General features: G+C 44.2%; 1 protein-coding gene across 1 annotated transcript in view; it reads left to right on the top strand.

Moving 5' to 3' along the window:
- MCUR1 (mitochondrial calcium uniporter regulator 1) overlaps positions 1 to 18,379 on the top strand; it is a 219,881-nt gene extending 201,502 nt beyond the window's left edge. The window contains exon 9 of the mRNA XM_086965097.1: positions 16,918 to 18,379. Coding sequence (XP_086821223.1) covers positions 16,918 to 16,973 — 56 coding nt within the window. The 3' untranslated portion in view covers positions 16,974 to 18,379. The remainder of the gene's footprint in view (positions 1 to 16,917) is intronic.
- Positions 18,380 to 26,183: the final 7,804 nt, after the last annotated feature.

Here is a 26,183-nt window from a genome sequence, read left to right as displayed (position 1 = left end):
TTTGCTAAGGTATGGTGACATTGAGCGAAGGTATCTGTTTGGGGTGTAGTGATGTACAAGTTTCTGTATATAAACCTAGCACAGTAAACAGGATTTTGTATCCGATCCTTATGTCAACATGGAGTGAGTGTGATAGTGTGTTGAGGGAGGGTTTGATGTGGTATCACTTACAAAGGTTATGTCTAAGTGTGGCTTTGGGGTCTGTCCATAAGCCACAGGTGTCTTGGGAGTTCAAATTAGACAATGGCTCATACCTAAAAATGTAAGTGCTGCATTCCCAATACATATTGGAAATACACATTTGGATTGCACCAAGTTAACCACTGTTTGTGAAAGAAGAGGTGCCGAATCCCCTTTATTCATTGGACTGTTTAGATCATCTTCGTTTTGAGTCCTTTCTCGGAGTCCGCTGTAGCCCTCTGTAACAAAAATGCCTACGATTAAAATGGAATACTCTGATATCTACATGTTTCATTTATGCCTCGAGAGTGGTTGCCACCTGACCAGTGTTTTATTGGCCTGGTTGGTATTTTCATGCCATGTGAGGTGAAAAATCCCCAAAAAACAATAAAATACGGTATTTTTTAGAATCTGAATTGCTGTAAAGAAAATTAGACTTTTTTTTACAGTAACTGTTATTTGAGTATTAGCCGCTGGCACTTCTCCAACCTTAAAAAACACACACAAGTGGTCCATATTTTTGGAAGCCAAAGGTCGAAACCTTAGCCCTCACACATTTGATACACCCCCCCTTCTCAGTCCCTTAACAGCTTCCATTGTTTATCCATTTTTTCAATTCTTTTATAGGCTGTCCTTAGAGAAGGACTCTTTCATCACACCTGAATATAGTTACGGTCTACCCCTTTCTGTAGGAGTGGCATCCTGTATGTCTCCTCTCAAGTAATGGTACACGTTTTCTGCTGCTGCAGGAAGTTGTGTATATTGCAGGTTTGTTTTTTTCCTTTTATCTGAATAACCTTTTCTGAATATTCCAGAAGGCCTGTGATGCTTTTTTGTACAAAATACTTTTCACTGTTACCCCGCCTGCCTGCCTGCTTGCAAAAATTCCCATACATCCTTCATGGTTATGCTGTTTAACAATGAAAGCTAAGGATTAGCCTTCATTCATGTCGAACAGCCATAGAGCAGTCATATCCAATTGTATCCAGGATGATCAGTTCCATGCCAAATTTCCAATAAGTAAATCACCTAGATTCAATAAACCCCATGTAGATACGCGGAAAATCTTGCATTGATCTGTACCTTCTGGGCATACGTTGGCTACAGCATCTTGAGTTTAGACCCTGCTGCTGCTGACCGTTCCCGCTATTCGTCGAGGTTGACTTTTTTTGCTCTTCGAATCTCGAAGGTTATTCTATATCCAACAGTTTCGCATTTTAGGGAATACTACAAATTCCAGTGGTGCTTAACAAAGTTAAAGGATTCCCCTCCCAAGCATATTGGCCTTTTTCTGGAGCTTCCTCTGCTTTTAGTATCCCTTGGAGTGTAGCGACCTTCAGCAGTGTCTTCTGTCAACTAATTGCTCAAGAGACTTGTACTCACAGCTGAAAAGCTTGCTATATGAGTACGACAAGAAAGAATGTCCTACAGGCATTCCATTCGGACTTTGACCCCTCTCCTCCACAGATCTCTCCCAACAAATTTTGAGTCTTAGTCGCAACACTTTTTTTCCATCTGCATTTACAGGTATAAAAGCATCTTTTGCACATTATCAGCTTAACAAATGGAATTTGTTCAAGCACAGACCGTGGCGGCTCCTCCACAATGGCGGAGGAGCGTCGCCCCACTGCCTGGCTCAGAGCCATTAAATGTCAAATAAAACAATGTCCCTGCATTGTTTTATTTTAAATGTGCCCTGCTCTTAACCAGCCTTGTTGGGAGGGGCGGGGCAGAGGAGGAGTGCTTTGTGCACTCCATTCCCTCAGTCCGCATATGTGTTTTGGCCGGCTGTCTCAGGCTCCCCAAAACACACATGCGCACTTAGGTTTCTCCAGCCCAGCTGCATTGAGTAGCCGAGCTGGAGAAACCCGACAGACTCCCTGATCTGAACAGGGCATCTTTTCTGCCTGCTCAGACCAATCCCCGTGCTGTTTGGACAGGGATTCTGTCCAAGGGGCTGCTAGGACCAGCAGGCAGGAAGAGGAGAGATGGCAAGAGGAGATGCGACGCTGGAGGCGGCAAAAGGTACGTTTCTATATATTTTGTAATATTGTATTCCCCCGTGCAACCCCTCCCATGTGACCCCACACGCCCTTTGTTTTTGGTTGCCGCCGCTGAGCACAGAATGTGTTACTTGTATGCAAATTACTCTGCAGTTACACATATTGCCATTAAGCAAAGTTCGTGATTTTTGGACATGGGTAGTTGTGTGGCAGACGAAGATCATTGTACTTAAGCAGCCAGTATTCAGAGTGTGCTGTACGCAGATGTGGGTCTAGCATTGCTCTCTTTTCCTTTTGGGAGTCCTTACCTGGCAGACACAAGATAATACACAGTAAAGGCAAGGGTAAGCCAGGACCCCTTCCTGCATGTCAGACCATAGGACACCGGTGCTCATGCTAATCATGATGGAGTTTTGAAGTGTTTCAGTTCTACCCCTTAACTTGGTGATGGAAATTATATAATTTACATTTACCTGCACATAGACTATGCATGGACATGTGCTTCCTACCTGCACAGCTGGAGACTTTGTAGTTTACTTATATACACAAATTTCCAATAAGTAAATCACCTAGATTCAATGAACCCCATGTAGATATGCAGAAAATCTTGCATTGAGCTGTACCTTCTGGGCACACGTTGGCTACAGCATCTTGGGTTTCGACCCTGCTGCTGCTGACCGTTCCCGCTATTGGTCGAGGTTGACTTTTTGCTCTTCGAATCTCGAAGGTTATTCTATATCCAGCAGTTTTGCATTTTAGGGAATACTACAAAATCCAGTGGTGCTTAACAAAGTTAAAGGATTCCCCTCCCAAGCATATTGGCCTTTTTCTGGAGCTTCCTCTGCTTTTAGTATCCCTTGTAGTGTAGCGACTTTCAGCAGTGTCAACTAATGGCTCAATGATTCAGAAAAGGGGGTGGTGATGGACAGAGTATCTGAATTAAACAGAACACTCGTACCCAGTCAACAGATCAGGGCTTGATCCATCACCGTTTTTTAGCTCACTGCACCATCCCAGCTCAGAACCCGGCTACATGCAAATTAGTCTGCCCTGGCCCAGTGCATCATGGCAACAGGGCAGACCAAACTACCAAGCCAATTCTTTTACTGGGAAGGAAACAAGCTTCCGGGGGACCGGTTTCTGGCATTACAGCCGTCTTCGGCCCGGCTTGCTTGAATCCTGATGGTGCAGTGAGCAAGGGACTCATGTCTGAGCATACGCTTCCACGCTTATGGTGGACAAAACGATTCAGAAAAGGGGGTGGTGATGGACAGAGTATCTGAATTAAACAGAACACTCGTACCCAGTCAACAGATCAGGGCTTGATCCATCACCGTTTTTTAGCTCACTGCACCATCCCAGCTCAGAACCCGGCTACATGCAAATTAGTCTGCCCTGGCCCAGTGCATCATAGGAACAGGGCAGACCAAACTACCAAGCCAATTCTTTTACTGGGAAGGAAACAAGCTTCCGGGGACCGGTTTCTGGAGCTTCCTCTGCTTTTAGTATCCCTTGGAGTGTAGCGACCTTTAGCAGTCTCTTCTGTCAACTAATGGCTCAAGAGACTTGTACTCACAGCTGAAAAGCTTGCTATATGAGTACGAGAAAGAATGTCCTACAGGCATTCCATTCGGACTTTTAGACCCCTCTCTCCACAGATCTCTCCCAACAAATTTAGAGTCTTAATCGCAACACTTTTTTTTCATCTGCATTTACAGGCATAAAAGCATCTTTTGCACATGATCAGCTTTACAAAGGAAATTTGTTCAAGCACAGACCGTGGCGACTCCTCCACAATGACCGAGGAGCGTCGCCCCACTGCCTGGCTCAGAGCCAGAAAATGTTAAATAAAACAATTTCCCTGCATTGTTTTATTTTAAATGTGCCCTGCTCTTAACCAGCGGTGTTGGGAGGGGTGGGGCAGAGGAGTGCTATGTGCACTCCATTCCCTCAGTCCGCATATGTGTTTTGGCCGTCTGTCTCAGGCTCACCAAAACACACATGCGCACTTAGGTTTCTCCAGCCCAGCTGCATTGAGTAGCCGAGCTGGAGAAACCCCAGAGGCTCCCTGATCTGAGCAGGGCATCTTTTCTGCCTGCTCAGACCAATCCCCGTGCTGATTGGACAGGGATTCTGTCCAAGGGGCTGCTAGGACCAGCATGCAGGAAGAGGAGAGATGGCGAGAGGAGATGCGACGCTGGAGGCGGCAAAAGGTAAGTTTCTATATATTTTGTAATATTGTATTCCCCCGTGCAACGCCTCCCACGCGACCCCACTCGCCCTTTGTTTTTGGTTGCCGCCGCTGGGCACAGACTGTGTTACATGTATGCAGTTACACATCTTGCCCTTAAGCAAAGTTCCTGATTTTTGGACATGGGTAGTTGTGTGGCAGACGAAGATCATTGCACTTCAGCAGCTAATATTCAGAGTGCGCTGTACGCAGATGTGGGTCTAGCATTGCTCTCTTTTCCTTTTGGGAGTCCATACCTGACAGACACAAGATAATACACAGTAAAGGCAAGGGTAAGCCAGGACCCCTTCCTGCATGTCAGACCATAGGACACCGGTGCTCATGCTAATCATGATGGAGTTTTGAAGTGTTTCAGTTCTACCCCTTAACTTGGAGATGGAAATTAAATAATTGCCATTTGCCTGCACAAAGACTATGTATGGACATGTGCTTCCTACCTGCACAGCTGGAGACTTGGTAGTATACTTACATACACAAGCTCCTTTCCCTCCATCCATATGGTGCATATGAGCTGTTGAGCACAAAGCCCTGGTGTCCGCACCGCTCTTGGAAGGCCAGCCCAGGAAAGTCAGCACAGAAATTGCCTCACTGTCCTGGCCCTTCCGTTTGCACACAGGCTCCTTCAGTAAGCTGGACCTGGTTTTAGAGAAATCAAACTTACATATTTGAAAAGAATACTGTGCTTCTAACAAATGTGCATTTTTTGACAACCGTCCCCTTTATTTAGTAGTCCTCTGTTTCTGCTACGAAGGCAAAGCTTCCTCAAGAGCAAAATAATTGAATTTACTATCTCTGTTAGAAGATTGATGAGACTGTCTAGCAGCTGAGGTTGGGGTTTGAGTGTGTCAATTGTTCTTAGAGAATGATAGTGCTGATTGTCGCACTCAACTTTTTCTCTGCTGGGAATGATTGGACACCAGCGCACCACAGGGCTTGCTTTGTTTTCACAAATTTGACTAATGTCAGACTAAGAACTTGTGGAGACTGTTAAAGCTTTTATTTCCAACTCCGTAGGTTCAGGATAAAAAAAGTTATTTTTCAACAGGAATGCCCCTTAAGACAGACTGTTTTGGAAGTCCATTTCCAGAATCCAAAAGCTATGCTGTGAAGTAGAGTTCTTTGGGGTCCTATCTCGTCAACGCGATCCAAGCCTAGAAGAAATTATGGGGTACAATAGAGAAATTTAAGAAAACCGATGATCCACATTCCCTTCAGCCATCTCCTCTGAAAGATTAGCTCATGAATGCCATCCCAATATCTGGCCTATAAACATAGACAAACTATGACAAGGGCCACACCTTAGGACCTTGAACTGGGATACATGGTTGCTGGTGTTTTGGAGTTGGAGAATTAGTTTAACCCGTATGATGTGCACCCAGGTGGGACACACTGCGTTCAGGCAGACTGTTCCATAGAATGAAAGATAATTATTTTCCCTGAATATACCCAGCACCTTCAGGAGCACAGAGGTAGTTTCAAAAGTTTACAAGAAGACTTCAAGACATGGCAGCAGTGCTTAATTTGAGCCAGTGGTTTCCGGTGCTCAGCTCCGGCACTTAATCATCAATACCAGCGCTTTTTATGAGCACCAGTTAAGGACATATATGGTAGGCACGGGGAGTTTGAGTGATTTGCTCAGTCATAAGATGTTGAGCCGACACAGAGACTCTGATTTGGTTCCCCAGCTCCGAAGTCGGCAGCTTTGGCCATTACACCACATCCTCTCCCCACTTTCATGACTAGCATAGAAATTTGTTCTGTTTTAGGCGGTGTTAACAGAAGAAATGGACTGGTGCAAGTTGCCTCCTGCCGAGAGCCCCAGCACTTATTTTTTTTAGAAACTAACCACTGCATTGCATTATAGTATATGCTCTTGTAACTCAATAAACGAAAGATAATTAATGATGAACAACCATTATTTTGAAACCCTGTTAGAGGCTGGAGAATGTGGCGACAGGAGTGAGTCAGAAAGGAGATGGAGAAAGCACCAGAAATCCCAAAATTGATCTAGAAGTAAGGGCGTGCTTAACTGTATGAGAAGGACACCCATAGAAGTTAGAGAAGGTGGAGCACGGAGTTCACTGTTAGGGGAAGATACATTTGAGGATTTCAGGAAGGCAAAATAATCGAGTGTGAAATTCACTTAATTTGCTTTTGTGTAATCATGCAAAATTATGTAAATGTATATGTAATTATGCAAAATGCAAATCTGGTGTACATTTTTGAAGCAAGAATGTATTTCGCTCAAAATAAAATAGGGAAAAAATTACACAGCTGCTAATATTCTGTTGCTCCTGTGCATTCATGGTAAACTTTGGAAAAGAGTGGCATGTTCACTGTAATTCTTTTTAATGAATGGTGCATAATTACGTGGAGTAGGGTAGATTAACGGTGTAATGCAAAATTCCAGAAATTATGCAAATGATGCTGGTGTAATTCAAATTTCGCCCAGGACTACACAGAAAGGAGGGTGATAACAAGTGACAGATTTGAGACCCATACTTGGATAATATGTTGGTTGTTTACATTTTTAGATATGCGAGATACATTTCTACTGGTTTTTTCATATAAGGTTAGTAGAGTGATATGGTCTCCCTGCGGCATACATTTCTTACCTTGCCATAGCTCAGATTCATATCCTGCTCATAAGAGTAATGTTGCTTATGGCAAGACAATTGACTGCTGGTTTGGGGACTGGATATTGAGGATTTCCTGTCCCAGTTGCTAGAATTGCCAGCTATGTTCTGGTAGGTGTATTCTGGGTTCATTTTTACCCAGTCAGTTGCGGGGCAAAACTAGCTCTTTGGGTTTGTGTTATGTTACAGTTATTGATTATGCTGGCAGGCGCACAGTGTGATGTGGTTAACAGGGCGGGAAGGGTGGATAGCACACAGCTAAACGAAGATTTCCTTTGCAGAAGGTGATAGTCAGGGATGAGGGTTGTCTGCGAAGCAGTTCTTTTGGGGGTCAATTATTTCAATGGAATTAGAAATGTGCTGGATAATAGGTGACCTGAAAACTCTAACCTGGAGTATGAGTATTTTAAGATAGATAATGAAAAGCATGTTCATAGTCATACTTGTAGCCATGGAATATACATGTTTTTGGAATTAAGAAGGATCAAATAAATATTTTCTGATGTCACACAGCACAATGGGTCACTCTATTTGGATAGATCCAACGGCATGTCCTAGATGATGCAAGCTCACCACACTCTCAATTATGTGAGGCTGTCGGCAGGCCGTATTTACATCATTATCAGATCTGGCTAACTGGGCTGCAGCCTTAGGTGTGCCATTTCTGCAAGATGATCTGCATGCAGGTTGTAGTCTACTGAGCCTTGACCTTTGTTCTCCTTTGCACCCAGTGCAGGAGGTAGCAGCAGGACTTGTACCCGAGCCCAAAGGCTGGCCTTGGCCTCGAGGGAAAGTGCAGCCTTCAGACGCCTATTCCTAGCTATGCCTGTCCGAACAAATTCTTCTCAATGTCTAGATTCAGTCCAACTTGGACTCAAGGACATCTTTACATACAGTATACAATTTTGTGGGCACCAATGGGAACCCAGGGCCAACCAAAGTCCAAGCTTGCTTTAAATGTAAAACCCCCTCCCACCCTGGGGCAGCACATTTTGACAGACATCCATTCTGAGTATAGGAGAGCACAGGATGGAGCAGGCACCTAGTGGTCTGTTTGTGGATGCCAGATATAATCACCCGGCCTGCTCTGTCTGTTACTAGGTAATGCCCAGCTCAAAACACGGAGAACGACGGGCTTAGCTATTATTGAGAGGCAGATGTCTCGGCCTGCCCAGTAATAAATATTAATTCTCCTAGCCCATTAGGCATCTTTTGGCTCTTTGAGGCCACAATACCAGGGGGAAAACATGTATTTATTTAAAACATTTATAGATTGCACTAACACCATACTGGTGTCCTGGCGCCAAGACCTCTACCTGCAACTAAGAAAGAAGACCGCTGCAGCTAGATAAGTGCTAAAATGTGAAGAGGGGGTTATTTATAGAAGAGCCAAGTTTTCGAGGCTTTTCCAAAGTGCAATAGATCAGACCGGGATCTAAATAAGGCAGGTAGCTGATTCCATAGCTGGGCTGCATTAACCATAAAAGCTCGCCCACCTTGGCTGGTCTTGCTGATTTTATTAATGCAGACAAAATTAGCTGTTGTGGAGTGGAGGCATCTCCTTGGGGAGTATCTTTTTATACTGTTTTGCAGGGGGACTGGTCCTGGGCCCTGGAGTGCTTTAAAAGCTATACATGGTGATTTAAAAACTATTCTCTGACTCAAAGGTAACCAATGAAGATCCTTTTATGCATTAGACGCTGACGATCTCCTGGGTCTGTTCAATGCCAGTTTGGCAGCAAAGACTTGGACTCTGTGTAGTCTGTTTAACAGGAATTCCACCGCTTCTAGCAGGAGGGCATTGCAGTAGTCTAACCTGCTTAGAATAACACTGCGTACAATTAGAGATATGGCGCTGGTAGGCAACAAAGGAAGGATCTTCCGGAGACCCCGGAGTTGTGAAAAGCATGTGCCAGCAACTGTATTCATATGACAGTAGATGGACAACTTGTTGTCAAATGTGACTCCCAAGTTGTGGACAATTTGGATTGTGTCAGCTCTTTGTCAGTTGGTTCTGGACAGAAATTCAATGGGAGTATAATAGGGACTTTATTTGCAGAAAAGCCAGTGGCTTAGCAAGGAGGGTTGGGGGGTGAAGGGGCATCTGTCCCAGGCGGCTTGAGTTTTGCGGGTTCTTACCTGTGGCCATTGCTTGACGGCAAGGACAGGAATCGGCCGCGGGAGGCAAACTCAGGTACCGCAACGGGCGCCAAAAGGTCCTGCCACGCCACTGAGAACTCTGTTTTCTCCCTGTTAAAATTGAGGGAGTTGAAGTTCAGCCAGCTGATGAAGTCATTCATGCAATTATGAAAAGTGTTGACCGCAGCCTGCTGCCGAATGACCAGATTAGGCGAGTGTCATCAGCATAGTTGACTAACATAATATTATGGGTTTTGATGAGTGTAACTAGTGGCCTCTTATACATGTTGAAAAGAATTGGGCTAAGTGCCTTGCCTTGTGTAACTCCATATTTCATAGTCTTAAAGTCCAAGCGGTAGGGTGGAAGAGCAAATGCCTGGCAACTTTCCGACAAATAGGAGCCCATCCAGTTCAATACAGTGCCACATGCTCTGATGGAGGCAAATCAAGCCAGGAGCGTACTGTGGATAACCACATGGAATGCACCCAAGAGATCTCGTAAGATCAGGACTGCTGACTGGCCACCATCTACTAGCATCCTAAGTTCGTCCAGGAGCACAGCAGATTCAGTCACGTGTCCAGGCCTAAAACCCAACTGCTCCTCCTCTAAGAGGATGTGGTCTTCAACATATTTTTTGCTAACAAAACATTCCAAACATGCAGATTGTCGTCCATAAAAGACAGATACAGCCTGAGGGGATTATACTATTTTGTGGTGCATTAAGTACACCCAGCGTTATCTGCTTGAAATCATTCAGAACACCTCTGGTAACTGTGCTCTAAAGAAGTTAATTTTCCTCAGCAGTCATCCTGCAGACAGTTGGCTTATTCCTCATCAGGGGTACAAATAAAAATGTCTGTGCCCCGGAGTCTAATCTGCTTCCAGAAGACCACTCACTCAGGCGGATCTGAAAGTGTAGCAGCCAGCCTCCACTACTTATTTATTTTTCTTGATATAGTGTGAAATCGTAGACTAATGGTATCATAGCGCATTTAAATAAAAAAGTTGGCCGAATGAAGTATCTTTTACAGTCAAACAAAGGGGAGAGAAGGGTTTGGGTTAAAGCATGTTACAGAAATGAGTGAGTGTACTAGCAGAGCTTACTCATTATGGTGTTTAACAAATAACGTATCTCTGAGATTCTTTTGTGAACAGGTAGAGGTAAATGTATAGTCTCAAATCCCGAGGGAGAGCATAGTAGAATGAAGGTTCTGCTTCAGAGAAAGTTTGGCCTTGAATTTTCATATTTGTAGTCGAATTACAGCCTTGCTTCTGAGCTCCTTAATTTTAGAAATATTCAGGGTGGAGGAAATAGTCTCATTGTTAGTGCTTTAGATAACACTCATGCAAATGTGAATTGTATTCTGGCTTCAAGGAGCAGCAAGTGGATATCTCCCAATACCCTGGTTTAGGAGTTATGTTATTGAAATCATTCCTTCCACATATCAGTCTTGCGGCCAGTGGAATAATGGGTTTCAGTGAAGCAAGTGCTGTTCTTGGCAGACATGTCTGTGCTGTATTTCTATAGACTATTTGGGAAATAACCAGTGGGATGACCACAGCCTAGAAGCCTGAGGGTTGCTGAAAAGGCTTTCCTTTTTTTCTGGGAGCGAACATGGTGTTTGATATAGGCATTTAGTGAGTGGTGAGAGTCAAGCCAGAGGTCATCAAATGTGATTCATTTAGAGGGAATGAAGCCAAATGCAGCTATTTCATTTAGCTATTCAGTTCATGTTTGGTGATCTGAGGAGAGAATGTCATAAATTCAGTCTTTTAGGAATTGAGCCTGAGGAAGTTAGTGATCATCCAGTTTTGGAAATCTAGTAATCCGATTTCTAAGGTCAGGTCTTGCATGGGGACTTATTTTCTGGATTCTTTCTCTGTTTCCTTGTTTTTGAGACTATTATGGTTGTCTGGGATATTATTCCTGTTTATCATATTACAAAAGTCGTTTTCATTTTATTTTTTACATACAGACTAGTGTCATACTGCTGGTTGGCAAAATGGGTGTGGGTAGGTGGAGCAAGAGATTCCCTTTGAAGATGCTTGGACCACCACTTTGCCAGGCTTGCTGTATTTGCCATGTGATGTTACTGCAGTTGTTGTGCTTTATTCACTACGCTCAAATTGTGAAGCTACAATATCCTAAACCTCTTGGAAAGCCTACTATTGTAAATTTGAGAGGTTTTATTTTTGGCGTGTCTAGAGGTTTTATTTTTGGCGCGCATTTAAGGCATCTATTTTTTACATTGGTACATTTGTTTTTCAATTTTGTCAGTGCCTGACCAGGGTTAATCTCAAGGTTCTTATTAGCAATGATCGTTTAAATAACATCTCTGCTTGCTACTAGAATTGATCACTTCTTTAGTTTCTTTATTTGTAATAAGGACTTTTATCGTACAAGAATGTACAGAGTTGGATTGGGGCCTCAGTCGGGGCCGGACTGGGAATCGAAATCGGCAGTGGCAAATTGCTCGGCCGGACCCCCTGGGGGCATGTGGGGTGTGGGCCAGCTGTTTGCAAGAGCCGGTTTCAGACAATTTTATTTTAGGGGGGCCAATATTGTCAGCCCCCTTTAACAAAAACGGCTCCCCTAGGGCCCAAAATCGGCCCCCACCCTGGCGGCCCACCGGCGAAACATCCGGGGCCTGCTACGGCCAGTCCAGCCTTGGCCACAGTTAGGCCGAGGTAGCCAAAAGAAAGTGGCCCACGTTCGCAGATTGTAACCTTTCGCGTCAACTGGTTGGTTACGGTCATGGAGCTAAGTGTTGGCAAATATTTGCGGTAATTAAATAATTCTGGGGCTTATAAGGGCAGTACTTAAATTGGAAATTAACTTTCCAATGGAAAAAATATACGTTTTAAGACCAGAATTAATAAGCTAAATACTAAGAATTCATGTTAAATTGCTCTTCTATAGATTTTATTTATTTATTTGAAGTTTTATAGGGCGCAAACGTGACCCGTTAGGGTATCGGAGTGCTTTACAGGGATAAACACATTATGTACAAGTTAGGCATAGGCAAAATGCAAGGAATGGGGGTTGGAGAATTGAACCCAATAGGACAAAAGCCAGAGTTATATACCATAATCAGTGCAGTACCAAAATCAGCAAGCGACATGTCACCGATAAAAAGGGAAAACCTGCGATTGTATACGAGGGGACAAATGATAGCAAAAGGCAGAGAGAACTGGCAGAACATTTGAAGGAGTGAGAATTGGTACACAGAGAGAGCCAACCAGTGCAGGAGATTATGCACAAAAACAAAAACCATGATAAAAGGCGGTATGCACGACAAAGGAGGGTTATTGGAGGAATTTGTTCATTAGAAAGGTTTTAGCTTCCTTTTTAAAGAATGACAAAGAAGGTATTCTTCTGATGGAGGATGGTAGCGAGTTCCAGATTCTTGGTGCAGCCCCAGAGAACGCTCGGTTATATGTTTTTTCCTTGCGGAAGCAGAGTAGCTGGAGCAAAAGGTCTCTGGCGGACCAGGAGTTTCTGAATTTCCTATATACCACAATTTTCAGGGCGAGGTATGCCGGGGAGGTTGTGTACAGAGCTTTGTGTGTGATGCAGGCCAGCTTGAGCTGGATTCTGTCCTCAAGAGGAAGCCAGGTTAAGGCCTTCAGATGTGGTGAAATGTGGTCAATTTTTTTGAGGCAGATAAGAGTCTGGCTGCTGCTTTTAGGCAAGCTTTTAGAGGGGCCATGGAAGTCTTTGGCAGGCCAGATAAGGTAGAGCAGCCGTATTCAATTCTGGAGATAACTAACGCCTGAACTGCAATTTTTAGGTCGGCAGTTTCAAGGAAGAGCTTTAGTTTTCTCAAGAAGCTCAGATGGAACCTGCCCGTTTTGGCCATCGAGTTGATGTGTTCTCGCATATTCTGGTTGCTGTCCACGATTATACCAAGAGATTTGACAGAATCCACCATGGTTGGTGTGCAGTTGAGTGCTGTGATCGAGTTAATCCATTCCAGGATGTCATTGGAGTTATTAGGGGGGGGGGGGGGGGGATGAGAAGGAACTCTATTTTTTGGGCATTCAGTTTGAAGTGGTTATTGGCGAGCCATTGAACAGTCAGTTTCAAGGCGTCATTCAGATGGGAAATCTCAAGAGAAGAGATTTTGATTTATATCGGAGTATCATCGGCGTACATGTGGAAGGAGATGTTGGCAGTGCAAAGAATTTCAGTTAATGGTTCAAGGTAGAGATGAAGAGGGTAGGAGACTTAAACCTATACCAATCTATAAGTTTGTTTTGATTAATGTCCGCTGGGAAACCAGAAATGGCACAGACCTAGATTGCCTTTCACACTCACCCTGTGCTTTTAGATATTTATTTTTTACAGTACTTAAGAGAGTCTCTCCAACGCTCAGAAACTGGTGAAAGGTGTATGTTTTTTTGTTTTACTGCTAACATCACTTGTAAGTTCCAATAAAGGAAATTCTACTATTGTGTAAATGCAAAAATAGTGTCAATTTCCTCAAATACATGCAGTTTTATATAGCATGAAATTCGCCCAGAAACATTGGAGTTATACATTAGCACCAGAGAAAATTACAGACATTCAGGTTCGTTGTTTGGCTCATGTAGATTTAGTGATTTGGCCAGAATCACAGGGTGTTAAAATGACTCTGGGACTCAAACCCTGTTTCCCAGTTTCGAAGTCGGCTAAGGCCACAATCTCTCTCGGTTGACTGCAGCAATTGATTTATGGCAGGTAAAGAAGAACAGCAAAGACTAATTGATCTCTCTGCCTGTTCCATGCAGGGGAGGGAGACAAAAATAACTGAAGAGCCACCTTACTGGCCCTCACCAACGCCCCTACCACCCGCTCTAATCTTTTCCTCTGCCCCAGTCCACTGGCAAAGCAAGTGCTAGTGGCTTCCCATCAGGAGCTCCATGAGGCCGCTGTCACACCTGGAGGGAGCCAGAGTGCAGACACACGTCATGCTGTGACAGCCGGAGCAGCCCATTGTCATTCTGCCTCTGACAATGAGGCTGTTGACTTTGTGCCCTTGCGGTGGAGACTGAGACTGCCACCAAAAAAGCGGGCCTCATTTACAGAACCATGCCGGTTCCCTGCCTTGCCAATCCGAGGCTGAGTATGTGTTCCCTCCCAGTTTCAGACGTCTTTATCAATACCCTTTTTTTGTCAAAATCTGTTTTTATGGAGTTTTCATGACGTTCCTACAATACATCAAACCAGTCACGGCCGGTACAAGAGCAGAGGCGCCTCATCACAAGCAATATAGACAGTAACATAGCAGAGTCATGGCAGAGGGGCAGCCAGACAAGCATAGGTGGCAGGTGAGTGCTGTCGATGTCCGAGCGTACCCTTGAGAGGCATATGGTGCGTCATGATGTGAAGTAGGGAGATACCTGCCGAACAAAACTTCCTCCAGGTCAAAGGGGAGTTTGAGTGATTCTAAATGCGACATGTCTGTCATGACTGCCAGGCCAATAGCTGTGCGGATTTACAGGCAAGGGGATAAAAAAAATAGAGATTTTAGTAAAGAGCCTTAAACAGCAGTATATTTTTTACCATCGGAGTATGTATATATCATTGAAACCTGTCAGGCGATCAGGCACAAGTGCACATTAACTGGTTAAATAAATGCAGTCAAATACACATTTCAGCTTCATTTTTTCACAAAACCTAAAATAAATATGGATAAATACAGGTAAAATTTGCAAAAAATAAATATGGATAAATACAGACCGAAATGAAAAAAATATAAATACCATAAAACCGGAAGCCCTATTTATAGTATAGCTTTGCTAACCATGATGGCACCTGAGGGCTTGCAACTCGTGATCAGATTCAGGGTAGTTTTGTTGTGTTTACCAAGTTTCTGTTCTGAGTACTGCAACCTGATTTACGTTCCAAACTTGTACTTAAATCATGCTGACTCTGACTCAGCTATTTAAATGCGTTTTAGTAGAGCAATTACACATAATTATATCTTTTTATTCAGTGTATTTCTGGCTGGGATTCCTCCATCCCATACTGGTATTCTTTTGACAGTCATTGAATAAGGTGTGGACATGAAAAAATAGACATAACGAATGGGTCAGACCTAGTATGCTTAAACATGATTGCTTGTGCAGGTATTGCCACATTTCCCATTTTCTTTAATGCTTATGTGCTTGCTTGTGCTCTGAAGGTTGGAATTAAAGTTGAGGGGAAGGATAACTGGTGACTGCTGTGTTGGTTTTTAACTATATGTAGGGTAAACCCGTTTTTAACCATATATAGGGTGAACTCGTTTTTCACTATATATAGGGTAAACTCGTTTAGAATCATATATAGGGTAAGCTTGTTTTTAACCATATATAGGGTAGACTCGTCAAACTGTCAGTGCTAGGCTTTAACGGAGTTGACCATCTCCAATAGGGATTCATGTTGCTCCCTCCATAGGAATTGTAGGCATATCGAACACATGTAAGGTAAGTGTACCTGACTACATAAGTTTGCCATGAGTAACTTTAAACTATTTTTCGCTCTTCTACACAAATGACTATAACAATGAGTGTTTGTGTTCACATCACAAACGTAGGTATCTCGAAAAGCTTGAATAGTAAGGGGTCTATTACGATGGCGGGCGGACAGACTTCGCCCGCCACCGCAATGGCAAAAGGGACTACCTGCCATAGGTGCTGCGGTCTGGCCATTCAAATTAGGATGCGCCCCCCACACTGGCAGGGGCAGCCTTCATTTTTTACATTGCGGTGGGCGGTGCTGTAAGCAGCACCCGCAGCAATGTAAAAAATGCATGTTGTGCATTTGCATGCACAACGTGACAGGCACCGCACGATGCCTGCCACCTTGTGCATGCAAATGCAGGGGGTACCATAGGTACCCCCCCATGTGCACACCCCAGCCCCCCAACACCCTGGGGGCCCGCAACGGGCCCCAAAAAGTAAAAACCGCATGCCTTTCTAACATGGAATGGCAGTTCTCCGCCATTATCATAATATGGATGGCAGTGTCTTGCAGACACCGCCACCATATTATGCCCTTTTCCGCCAGGTCGACAAGTCGACCAGCGAAAAGTGGCAGATGGTCTTTCCGTCCGTCGTGGACCCCCCAGCCATACTAATATGGCGGGGGGTCAATCAGGCATAGATGGCGGGCAGGTCACCCCTGCTGGGCCAGTGGTGGCTACCGCCGGCCCGGCTGGGGCGATCCGCCCTCCATCATAATAGACCTCTTAGTGTTATTTACTCAAGCGGCTCTCATTTTTATCGATCTTTGTATGATATGCGGATTGGTAGTCCAGCCTTTCACTAATAGCCCCCTGTGCAGGCGTCCTATGCAAAGGGCTTGTTAAACAGTATGTGCCTTGCTATGCACCAGCTGCGCCTTTACCTACAATGCACGGACTGAAATGTTGTTTACATTTCTCCACAGAACCAAGACCTCAGAATGATTATCGCCCGTCATTTCTTACAGCTTTGCACCCAGTACTGCTGCTGCCCTTTTCCCAATCCCACACAGAACCACATACATGGAGGCAACTTTAATGACACTTACTTCTCTTTTGAATTTGTAGTCCAGGGTCAATCTCTCTTTGACTTTTGATCCCTTGGCAGATGTTATTCCAAGGCATTAATACAAAGCACTGAATTGGTATGTCATGAATTTTTCTGTGATACCTGTAAAATGTAAAGTTCTTTATGATGTTTTGTTTTTTTCCCCTATAGGTTCTGTATTCACATGCCTTACCATCGCCTTGGGATTTTACCGTCTATGGATGTAAAGAAAAACATTTGCACATGCAACGGACCTCATACCGTCGTGCCTTATCGTGATCAAGGGGAGAGCATTTGCTGCATGAGATGAATGTATCTGATGATTTGTCACAATATATCAATATAAATATATCTTTTATTTATTTTATTTGTGATAGCTTTGAAATGTGACAATCATATGCAATAACAAACAACACCGTACATCCCTTTTATCAGTTTAGCTCTGATGCACCCGTTTTATTAGGAGATGCACAAATAGTCGAGATACAATTTAGGCAGGAAGTCATGTATATTTTCAGTTTATTCCCAAAAAAGTTTAAAATCTTTTTTTTGGGGGCCCGCTTCAATTGTTTACGTTGCCGTCCATATGGCTATTTGTTCCACGTGCTAAGGAAACTTCCAGTGTGAAAAACCTAGCCAATATGTTTTTTTATCCTATTTATGTGCATTTTGTATCCGCTTGCCTTACGCGCCTGACATTATTCTTCTATACCTCTAATGATGTAGGTCAGACAGTGTCAGTTGAACATTTCATACTGATTCGTTTATCATGTTAATGGGGTGATTATGGCTACTCGAAATGTGCAATTGTCTTTTTAACCAACTTCTTGACACTTTAAAAAAAATAATTGTAGAAGTTAATTAAAAAATCAGGTGTGACATTTTTCAAAAATGCTTTTGCAGGAAAGTTCTCCTTCATAAACATTGTTGACCCACATGCGAAGTTTTTTCGCCCATCTGCTGCATTAACTGCTGCTTTATGAAAGGTTAAACATTTCTACACTTATTTGCTTTTTGCACTAAAAGGAATGTACACAATTACCATCGAACCAAGCTTTAATGTATGCTTACTGGCATATAACTATACATGGATGTACATTGTCAAAAGATACATATTACCACAGAATTTTTATTTTTAGTTGCTTTCAAGTGTGAATCTGCTATGCTCATACAGAATGATGTTACCAATGTTATACTGTCACCCTGTAGAAAGACCAGTCTGTTTTTTCAACACCCACATTTTAAAGGCTTTTCTTTACTCCTCAGTACTTTGGAATATCTCCAAATAGCTCACATAAAATGTAAGATTTTGGAGTTATTCGTTTAATAACCGGATCAAAACTCTCACCTGATATTTTCAGTTTTGCTTTATTCCTTTCATTATTGTAATTGGCCATTGCTTATACTATTCCTAAGATGGTGATACTACTCCTTTGTAAAAAAAAACAAAAATGCTCTGAAAAAATACAGTTACAACATGAAATCAGTGCTTTGTAGTAACAAGTGTTGTGTACGTTTCAATTGTATACATAAGTGTGACACTTAAAAATCAATGCTGTAATTTTCTATTCTTAGGGAATCTAATTTTCCTTAATTTCTGAGAAAGTTGCACAAGTAAAACTAATTGCTGGCGTGTTTTGTGGTGATTAATGAATTCGATCTTAAATTACCTTTTTAAAAAGAAAATACATTGTATTCAGCTTGTAGCGAACGGTAAGTTAGCATTTAAAACTTGTAGCGAATGGTAAGTTAGTATTTAAAACTTGTCACAACGATCATTGGTTGCTTTGAAAGGCATGGGAAGCCAATCTAGGGTGGTACTAAGAACAGCAGCCAGGGTGTCGTGCTGCATTACTGGTAGCTTTCCGTAGTGCAATCAACTGTCATGCCATGCTTTTTATTGAAAGGTATTAATTAGTGCTGTGAATGTTTTTAACAGTGTATCTTCAGATCTGCAATCTCCTCAGCAACTGCCTATGGTATAGAATCTTGAATTCATATTCACCTATGCTTGAGTGGCCAAATCAACAAAGTCGTCAAGTAAACCTACTTTCATAGTTACCATAACCTCACCCCCTACCTTGGTTCAGACATCAGCTCTCCAAAGCTATGGTAACATTCTACTCAGATGATTATTATTTCCCTTACTATGGCCTGTCAAAAACTGTTGTCCGCAAACTGTTGATTGTGCACTATCAAGCCATGTGATTAACCTGAAACCTGAACCATGCATCCAGTCTACCTACAGAGCACTTCACTAGTTTCCCATCAAAAAGAGGGTTGAATTCTAAAGTGCCGAATGTGGTTCCGAAGGCTATTCGCAACACTGGTCCTGCTTACTCTCAAAACATGTTCTACAGACAAAGGGAATCTTTGGACCTCTTCAGCTTTCTTTTTGACCCTGTCTTTATTTGTCAAACAAGTAGTCTGAAGAGATTTTTCCGGACAGGTTGACTCTTGTTCAGAGACAGAAGGAAGAGCAGAGAGACTTAATGCTAAAACATTGTTTTTCTTTGGTTTTGTTTTCTACAATGTCCTCTAATAGACACTAATATCAGAAGGTTAAAGAGATAGTTCTGTGTATTGGACTTGTTATTATGCTTTAAAGCTATTGACATTCTATTTGGGAGACAAATTGATGGAATTTCATTGGGGGAATTCCTTGGGGGGGGGGTGTGGAGTGCAGCCATTGGAGTGTTTTGTTTGTTGTTTGCACAGTTCAGAGTCTACTCTGGCTTCCGCCGACTATTGTCTCAAATAATGTCTACTCAAGAACTTTGATAGAAAAGACCTGGATGCATTACTCTTTTGTGGCTATGCTTTGTGTTCCCAGCTGCAATCTGGTTTTTAGGTCTCGGCCTGCGTAGGCTGCGCTTGCGGAGTCTCGCCGGTGATTTCTTATGTTTTTCAGAGTGGGGCTTGAACCCGCCCCTCTTCTCCATTGGCTGGCCTCCTAAATGCTGGCCAGCCATTGGAGAAGACGGGCGTCTTTCCATTTAAGCCCAGTCTTTTTGGGATTCGGGGGGGTGTTTTTTTCGTTTCTTTCTCTCCTCTTCCCATTGGCTGGAATTTTACATTCCAGCCAATGGGAAGAGGAGAGAAAGATAAACACGCCCCCCAGTCCGAAAATCACGAGGTGTTTCTCCGAGGTATTTCTGTTTGACCTCGGAGAAACATGGTCATGTTCATGGCGTGGTCGTGTTCAAGTATGTGTATTATAAAGCTGATTAGCTGGTACTGCCCCTATATGTTAATAGGAGCAGTCCCCACAGCGGGCTTGCTTGTCTTAGGGCCTGTGATGTATAGCCAGTTGTATAAGGGCAGTGACGTCACTGAGATCAGTTCTATAGGACCCGTGATTACAGGCACAGCGCTGGGTTAGCGCTACGATAAAGCTGCTACAAGGGCATGGTATTGTCAGTCCGCAGCCCGTGTGTGTTGCTGCTGCTGCCTCTGCTCCTCCTGTGCCTTTAAGGGGCTGCTCCCTGCACCTCCTCCACTCCTAGTGCTTTGGCTGGGGAAGGACAACCCAGTCGCCCCCGGGAGGCAGCAGACAGCGCGAGCAGTTTACGGGAACCCCGTGGCCGCGTGGAGGCCAGGCGCCGGGAGAGCAGCTCGGACACTGGCCGCCGAGAGAGGGACCTCCCTCTGCATCCTCCCGCCTCCCTCGCCGCCTCTCGTAGAGTTTTAAAAACGACTGCTTAGGAGCTGGCGGAGCTTCCAGCGTAGGCTATAACAGCCTCCCCCTGCTCTGGAGAGCGGACCCCGGTGCCCTGCCTGCCTGCCTGCCGCCACCGCGTCCTCTGCTCCTCCCGGGACCCAGGCGCCGGGAGCGGAGGCTACATGGAAAGGAGTGAGGGGATGAATTCTACGTGTAACTGGACTTCCAGGCCGTTATCAGTGGAGGGACAGCATCGCCTCCCCGCCTCCCTCGCCGCCTCTCGCAGAGTTTTAAAAATGGCTGCTTAGGAGCTGGCGGAGCTTCCCGCGCAGGCTGTTACAGCCTCCCCCTGCTCTGGAGAGCGGACCCCGGTCCCCTGCCTGCCGCCGCCGCTGCGTCCTCTGCTCCTCCCGGGACCCAGGCACCAGGAGCGGTGGCTGCATGGAAAGGAGCGAGGGGATGAATTTTATGTGTAACGGGACTTCCAGGCCATTATCAGTGGAGGGACAGCATCGCCTACCCGCCTCCCTCGCCGCCTCTCGCAGAGTTTTAAAAATGGCTGCTTAGGAGATGGCGGAGCTTCCCATGCAGGCTGTCACAGCCTCCCCCTGCTCTGGAGAGCTGACCCGGGTCCCCTGCCTGCTGCCGCCGCCGCGTCCTCTGCTCCTCCCGGGACCCAGGCGCCGGGAGCGGAGGCTGCATGGAAAGGAGTGAGGGGATGAATTCTACGTGTAACGGGACTTCCAGGCCGTTATCAGTGGAGGGACAGCATCGCCTCCCTGGGCCATTATCCATGTGCACCCAGCATCTTCTCTAGGAGACGTAACCTGCACCAAAGCCCCGCACCACCATGGGAGTAGATTGGACTATATCCGGGGACACCCAGCTTCACCCAGTGCCTGCATACTGTGATAACGGGTCTGTTTTTCGCTCTGGACAGCCAGCGTCTGCCAAGGTACGAATCTATGGGCTTTAAGCATCACTTCCAGAGCCATTATCAGGACTGTCTCTGTGTGTGTGTGTGGGGCTCTGTGTGTGTGTGTGTGTGTGTGTGCGGGGCTCTGTGTGTGTGGGGGGGGGCTCTGTGTGTGTGGGGGCTGTGTGTGTGTGGGAGGGCTCTGTGTTGCTGTGTGTGTGGGTGGCTGTGTGTGTGTGTGTGTGTGTGTGAGTGTGGGTGGCTCTGTGTGTTTGTGGTTCTGTGTGTGGCTGTGTGGGTGGCTCTGTGTGGGTGGGTGGCTCTGTGTGTGGGTGGGTGGCTCTGTGTGTGGGTGCAAATGCAATAGGTCTCGCATTTGCGAGAGATTAAGCTAGTGGCATTGTAAATGACAATGCCATTTATTTATATATTTTAAAAACAAAAACATAAACAAAAATAATGTCATGAGCAATGCCAATAGCTCTAACTTTAACAAAGATGAGACCATTGTATTGTAAATGCTTGTTTTATTCTGGTACAACTTCTACCGTACCCAAGTTTAAATTGTAAATACAACCTCAGCAATAGATAACTTCTCTGTTTGGAATTTTTTCAGGAAAAATAACTATAAATAATAATTTGTAGATTTATACAGCGCAGCTTATCACCAGTGAGGGTATCCAGGCACTTTCCATGGGCACAGGGAGTTTACGTGATTTGCCCACAATCACAAGATTTGGTGCCGACGCCGAGACTCAAATCTGTATCCCCAGCTCCCGAGTCAGTAGCTCTACCTGCTGCGCCACATCCTCTACTCTACTTAAAAAATGAATTTTGGAATAAGAGGACACCTTGAAGAATGTCTGGAGAAGTAACTTCATAACTTCTGCTCATTGGTCTGTATTACATTATCTCCCTACCCTAAGGATGTACTGTCTTGTATCTAGAGTACCTGGCACAGCTGATTTAATCGAAGTTCCTATTTCTTAGGACCATGTGAGTCAAGCACTTCGCTTTGCACACTCTTTCCTTCTTGTTCAGCACTTCTGAAAGTGTTTCCCTTTCTTGCTCTACACGTGCTTACACATTTGTTGCTGTATTACTGTCCTATCTCACACAGCCTCAATGTGTGCTTTGGTATATCCTTGGACTATAATAAGAGTATATTTGAGGAATAACAAGAAGACAAAACGTCACAAGTAGAGGAAGAAAAATTGAATGCATCCATGATTTTTGGATAGATAATGGATGAAAATAAACGTGTCAGAAAACAACTTTATACTATTGAAGGCTTATGTTGTTATCATATGAAGACACCACAATTAGAGCATCATCTTTGAGATCCTCTTTAAGGTCTAATATTTATATCTGGTCTTTTTTGACGGATAGTTCTAACCGCAGATTCCTCACCTTGTGAATATTCCCTAATCGTCAGACTTGATCCTGAAAACTCTAAAGTAGTATCCTGCACCCCGATAGTTGGGGCTGTGTGTTTCTACTCGGACCTCATTCCGGTACGAAAGTGAGAAAAAGAGCCACATGTAAATGACACCCAAGTACCCTGGCATGCCTCCATTTGCAGATCTGGCACTGTACGTCTTTAGTCTGACACGAATCTTCCCAAATCTTTTCAATCCAGTGTCAAAGGGAAATGTTCCCTCCTAAAGTGACAGAGTTTAAACCTTGTAGGGTCTGTCGCAAATGAATATCTGTTACAAATGCCCACAAGGGGTGCCTCTGTATCTGGGGTCGCAACACAACTCCAAAACGTGCGATGACTGTGCCCAAATGAACCCGAAGTCCTTTACGATATTTTGAAGCAAAGTTCTGCGTCTCAAAACGCCACAAAAAGCCAAGAGCAAGGTCCTGTTCCTGCTCCTGAAGGCTTCAAGTAGGTCATCGAAGAAGCACAAGAAGCCTAAGCAGGAATCGTCCCCTTCCCCACCATTCTCTACCTCCAGAGAAGGTGCAAGAGTGTCAGCTTGCTGCACAGTATCTCTCCCAACCTCCTGAGGATCCTGTTTCAAGTCTGATCCTAATGCACTCCAACTCTCCGGGTCTGTTGATGACCTCTCAGCTGTCACGGCCTTTTGGGAGGCCATGCAGCATGTTTTTGGTATGCTTACTGCTCCCTCTGGTGCGCTTTCATTTCCCACGGTTCAACAAGGGCCTCTAGTCAGGCTACCACCAGCGAGATCACCCAGGGCATTGTATGTGCCCCTCGAACCCGCTTCAGATTCTCCATCGCCTTCAGTGCCGACATCACAATCTGCGCTGGGCCCTTCAACATCAATGCTTTCGTCACTGCAGGAGGGTCCACAACCTGTAGTGCTTTCCAAATCTGACCCCATGTCATCTCAATCTTGGCTGAAGCTGCATACTGATCCCTTTGCAGAGCCACTAATTGGCAGTCCTTCTGACTCCGACACACTACCTTTACCACGCCGCTACTCACAGACACTACATCAAATTTTCTTCTCTGATTCAGGCCAAACCAACAAGACAGAGATAACTCTAGCAGGACAGATTGGCCTTGAATATTTGTTCAACAATAACACATAAATTGTTATTGGACAAATAAAACATTTTTTTAGAGTATTAGTATTAAGCTTATATACAGATACCTCCTTTCGAGATCCATATAAAGCATGAATATCTCATATATGTACAATACATCCTTTTAAAATCAATTTAGTTGGCAAATATGTGAATAGAAAGTTTCCAAAGTGTTTGATTCATAGATTACACTATCCTTGTATGAAATATGTAGTTATATCATAAGATGACCAAGGCTAAATTCCAAGAAAGGTTCATCTAAATATAGTCTACTATGTCTTGTGCTGTCAATTATATATGTTTGTGAAGCATCCAACAGGGTTTAGACAGTGGTCTATAAATAAATTCTCCTTTTATACCTTCAGTGTGGGCTTCTCATAGTATGTGGTCGACACGTTTTGGCCTATCAAATCTTCGCCTCTTCATGACTTACAAAGGAGTGTTAATCAGTGAAAACACCATGTGGAAAAGCCATGAAGCACAGCCACCATCTGTACCATTAAGATTGCATTGTTCACCGGGCTGGAACATTCCTGAAACAATTAGACTGTTGGTTGCTTTGGATACTTATTCATGACCAAGCCTACAAGCAATTGGCACAATTGTGGTGCTTTAGCGCCATACTTGAACATAGTCCACAGGATTCACTGATGGATGGATGCCATTTGATGGCTCTTGCCTCTTTGAGAATGCGGTTCAAACAGTTCAAAGAGAGTTGTGCCGCTACTGTAATGACTTGGTTTTCCACTATGTATTGGTGCCTCCGTCAGTTACCAGGCCATTACTTACCACAGCCCCTCTCAGGACTAATGAAAACTCCATGCTTTAGAATACCTACCTGAGAAAGGAATAACACTGAAAGCTAGAAATACTAAGCCATAGTTGGAAGGATATGTAAAGCAACTCAACGCACCTCAGTGCGAACAACACCTTCCGGGACCAACATCCCACTACACGAACAACGCACCACTGTGCAAACAACGCCTTCTGGCGACCAACGTGCCACTGCACCAACAACGCACCACTGTGCGAACAACGCCTTCCGGCGACCAACGTGCCACTGCAAGAACAACGCACCTCAGTACGAGCAATGCCTTGTGGCGAACGGACACATTCCTCCACTATGCTGGGGTCAAATACCATAATACAGTGTAAGCAAATCAAGAGTTTTAAGCGTATTCATCTGTGTAGCACGTTTATAGGGGGAAGCAATTAAATAACTTGAAAAGGTATCAACAACAGTACATACATATTGACAATTTTTACTCATTGGTAAAGGACCTATGTAATCTATTTGCCAAATCTGCGCAGGTGACTTACCTCGTGCAATTGACCTTTCACTATCTGTGGTACCTCTCGTTGTCGAGAATGCTGACAAATAGGACATTGTAAAATGACAGTTTTTATTAAATCAAGTGGAAGACATATTCCTCTATCTGCAGCCCACCTGCTAGTAATTCTCTCTCCGAAGTGACCCGCTTTATGGTGTGCCCACCTTGCCAATCCGACGAGGTCAGAATCCTGCATGTCCACCACTGCCTCAGAAATTTTAGATTTTTCATCTGCAATGATGTTAAAGAGTCTATCAATGGAGTCAATAGAGGAATGAGCATCAACATGAAAGACTGTGACAGTACTTTGAGGCAATATATCCCAAATCATTAGCAACGACCAAGAATCAGTGTAAATGTGACAAGTCCCTGGCAACTCCTGTTTCAAAGCCTGATAAACAGCATAAAATTCTGTCAATTGACTACTTTTACCTTCACCAGTAGTACTCAACAATGTTTGCGTGACAGGGTTGTACGAAACTGCTTTCCAGTGTCTTTTTGCTCCTATGTACCTCGCTGAACCATCCGCAAACAATAGATGCATTCTATCCTCCACGGAAAGACCGCTGAACGGCTTACCTCACTGAACAGGAGATTCCTGTACTATAGGTACGGAGCAATCTTTGTCTGTCTCTTCTATTGGCGCCTGCGCCACCCGCTCATGTAACATCGCAGTACCCTTAGGACCCACTCGAGCCCAGTCCTGTATGTACCATTTCCATTTGATTACACTGGCTTCTTGTGCATTTCCAATTCTAAGAGTTTTAGGGGAGCTCATGACCCACTGCATAACCGGATTCTCAGGTCTCAAAACAACATAATGCCCTAATGTCAATTGTTCAGTATCTACCAAAGCCCAATAGCATGCAAGTAATTGTTTCTCAAAGGGTGCATAACGCTCACCAGCGTCAGGCAACTTTTTCGTCCAAAATCCCTAAGTCACTTTTGTTTTACTCTGTTTTTGCCATAGACT

Source organism: Lissotriton vulgaris, chromosome 4_1 (genome assembly GCF_964263255.1).
Source record: "Lissotriton vulgaris chromosome 4_1, aLisVul1.2, whole genome shotgun sequence".
Classification (NCBI taxonomy): domain Eukaryota; kingdom Metazoa; phylum Chordata; class Amphibia; order Caudata; family Salamandridae; genus Lissotriton; species Lissotriton vulgaris.
This window is presented reverse-complemented; position numbering and strand designations above follow the sequence as displayed.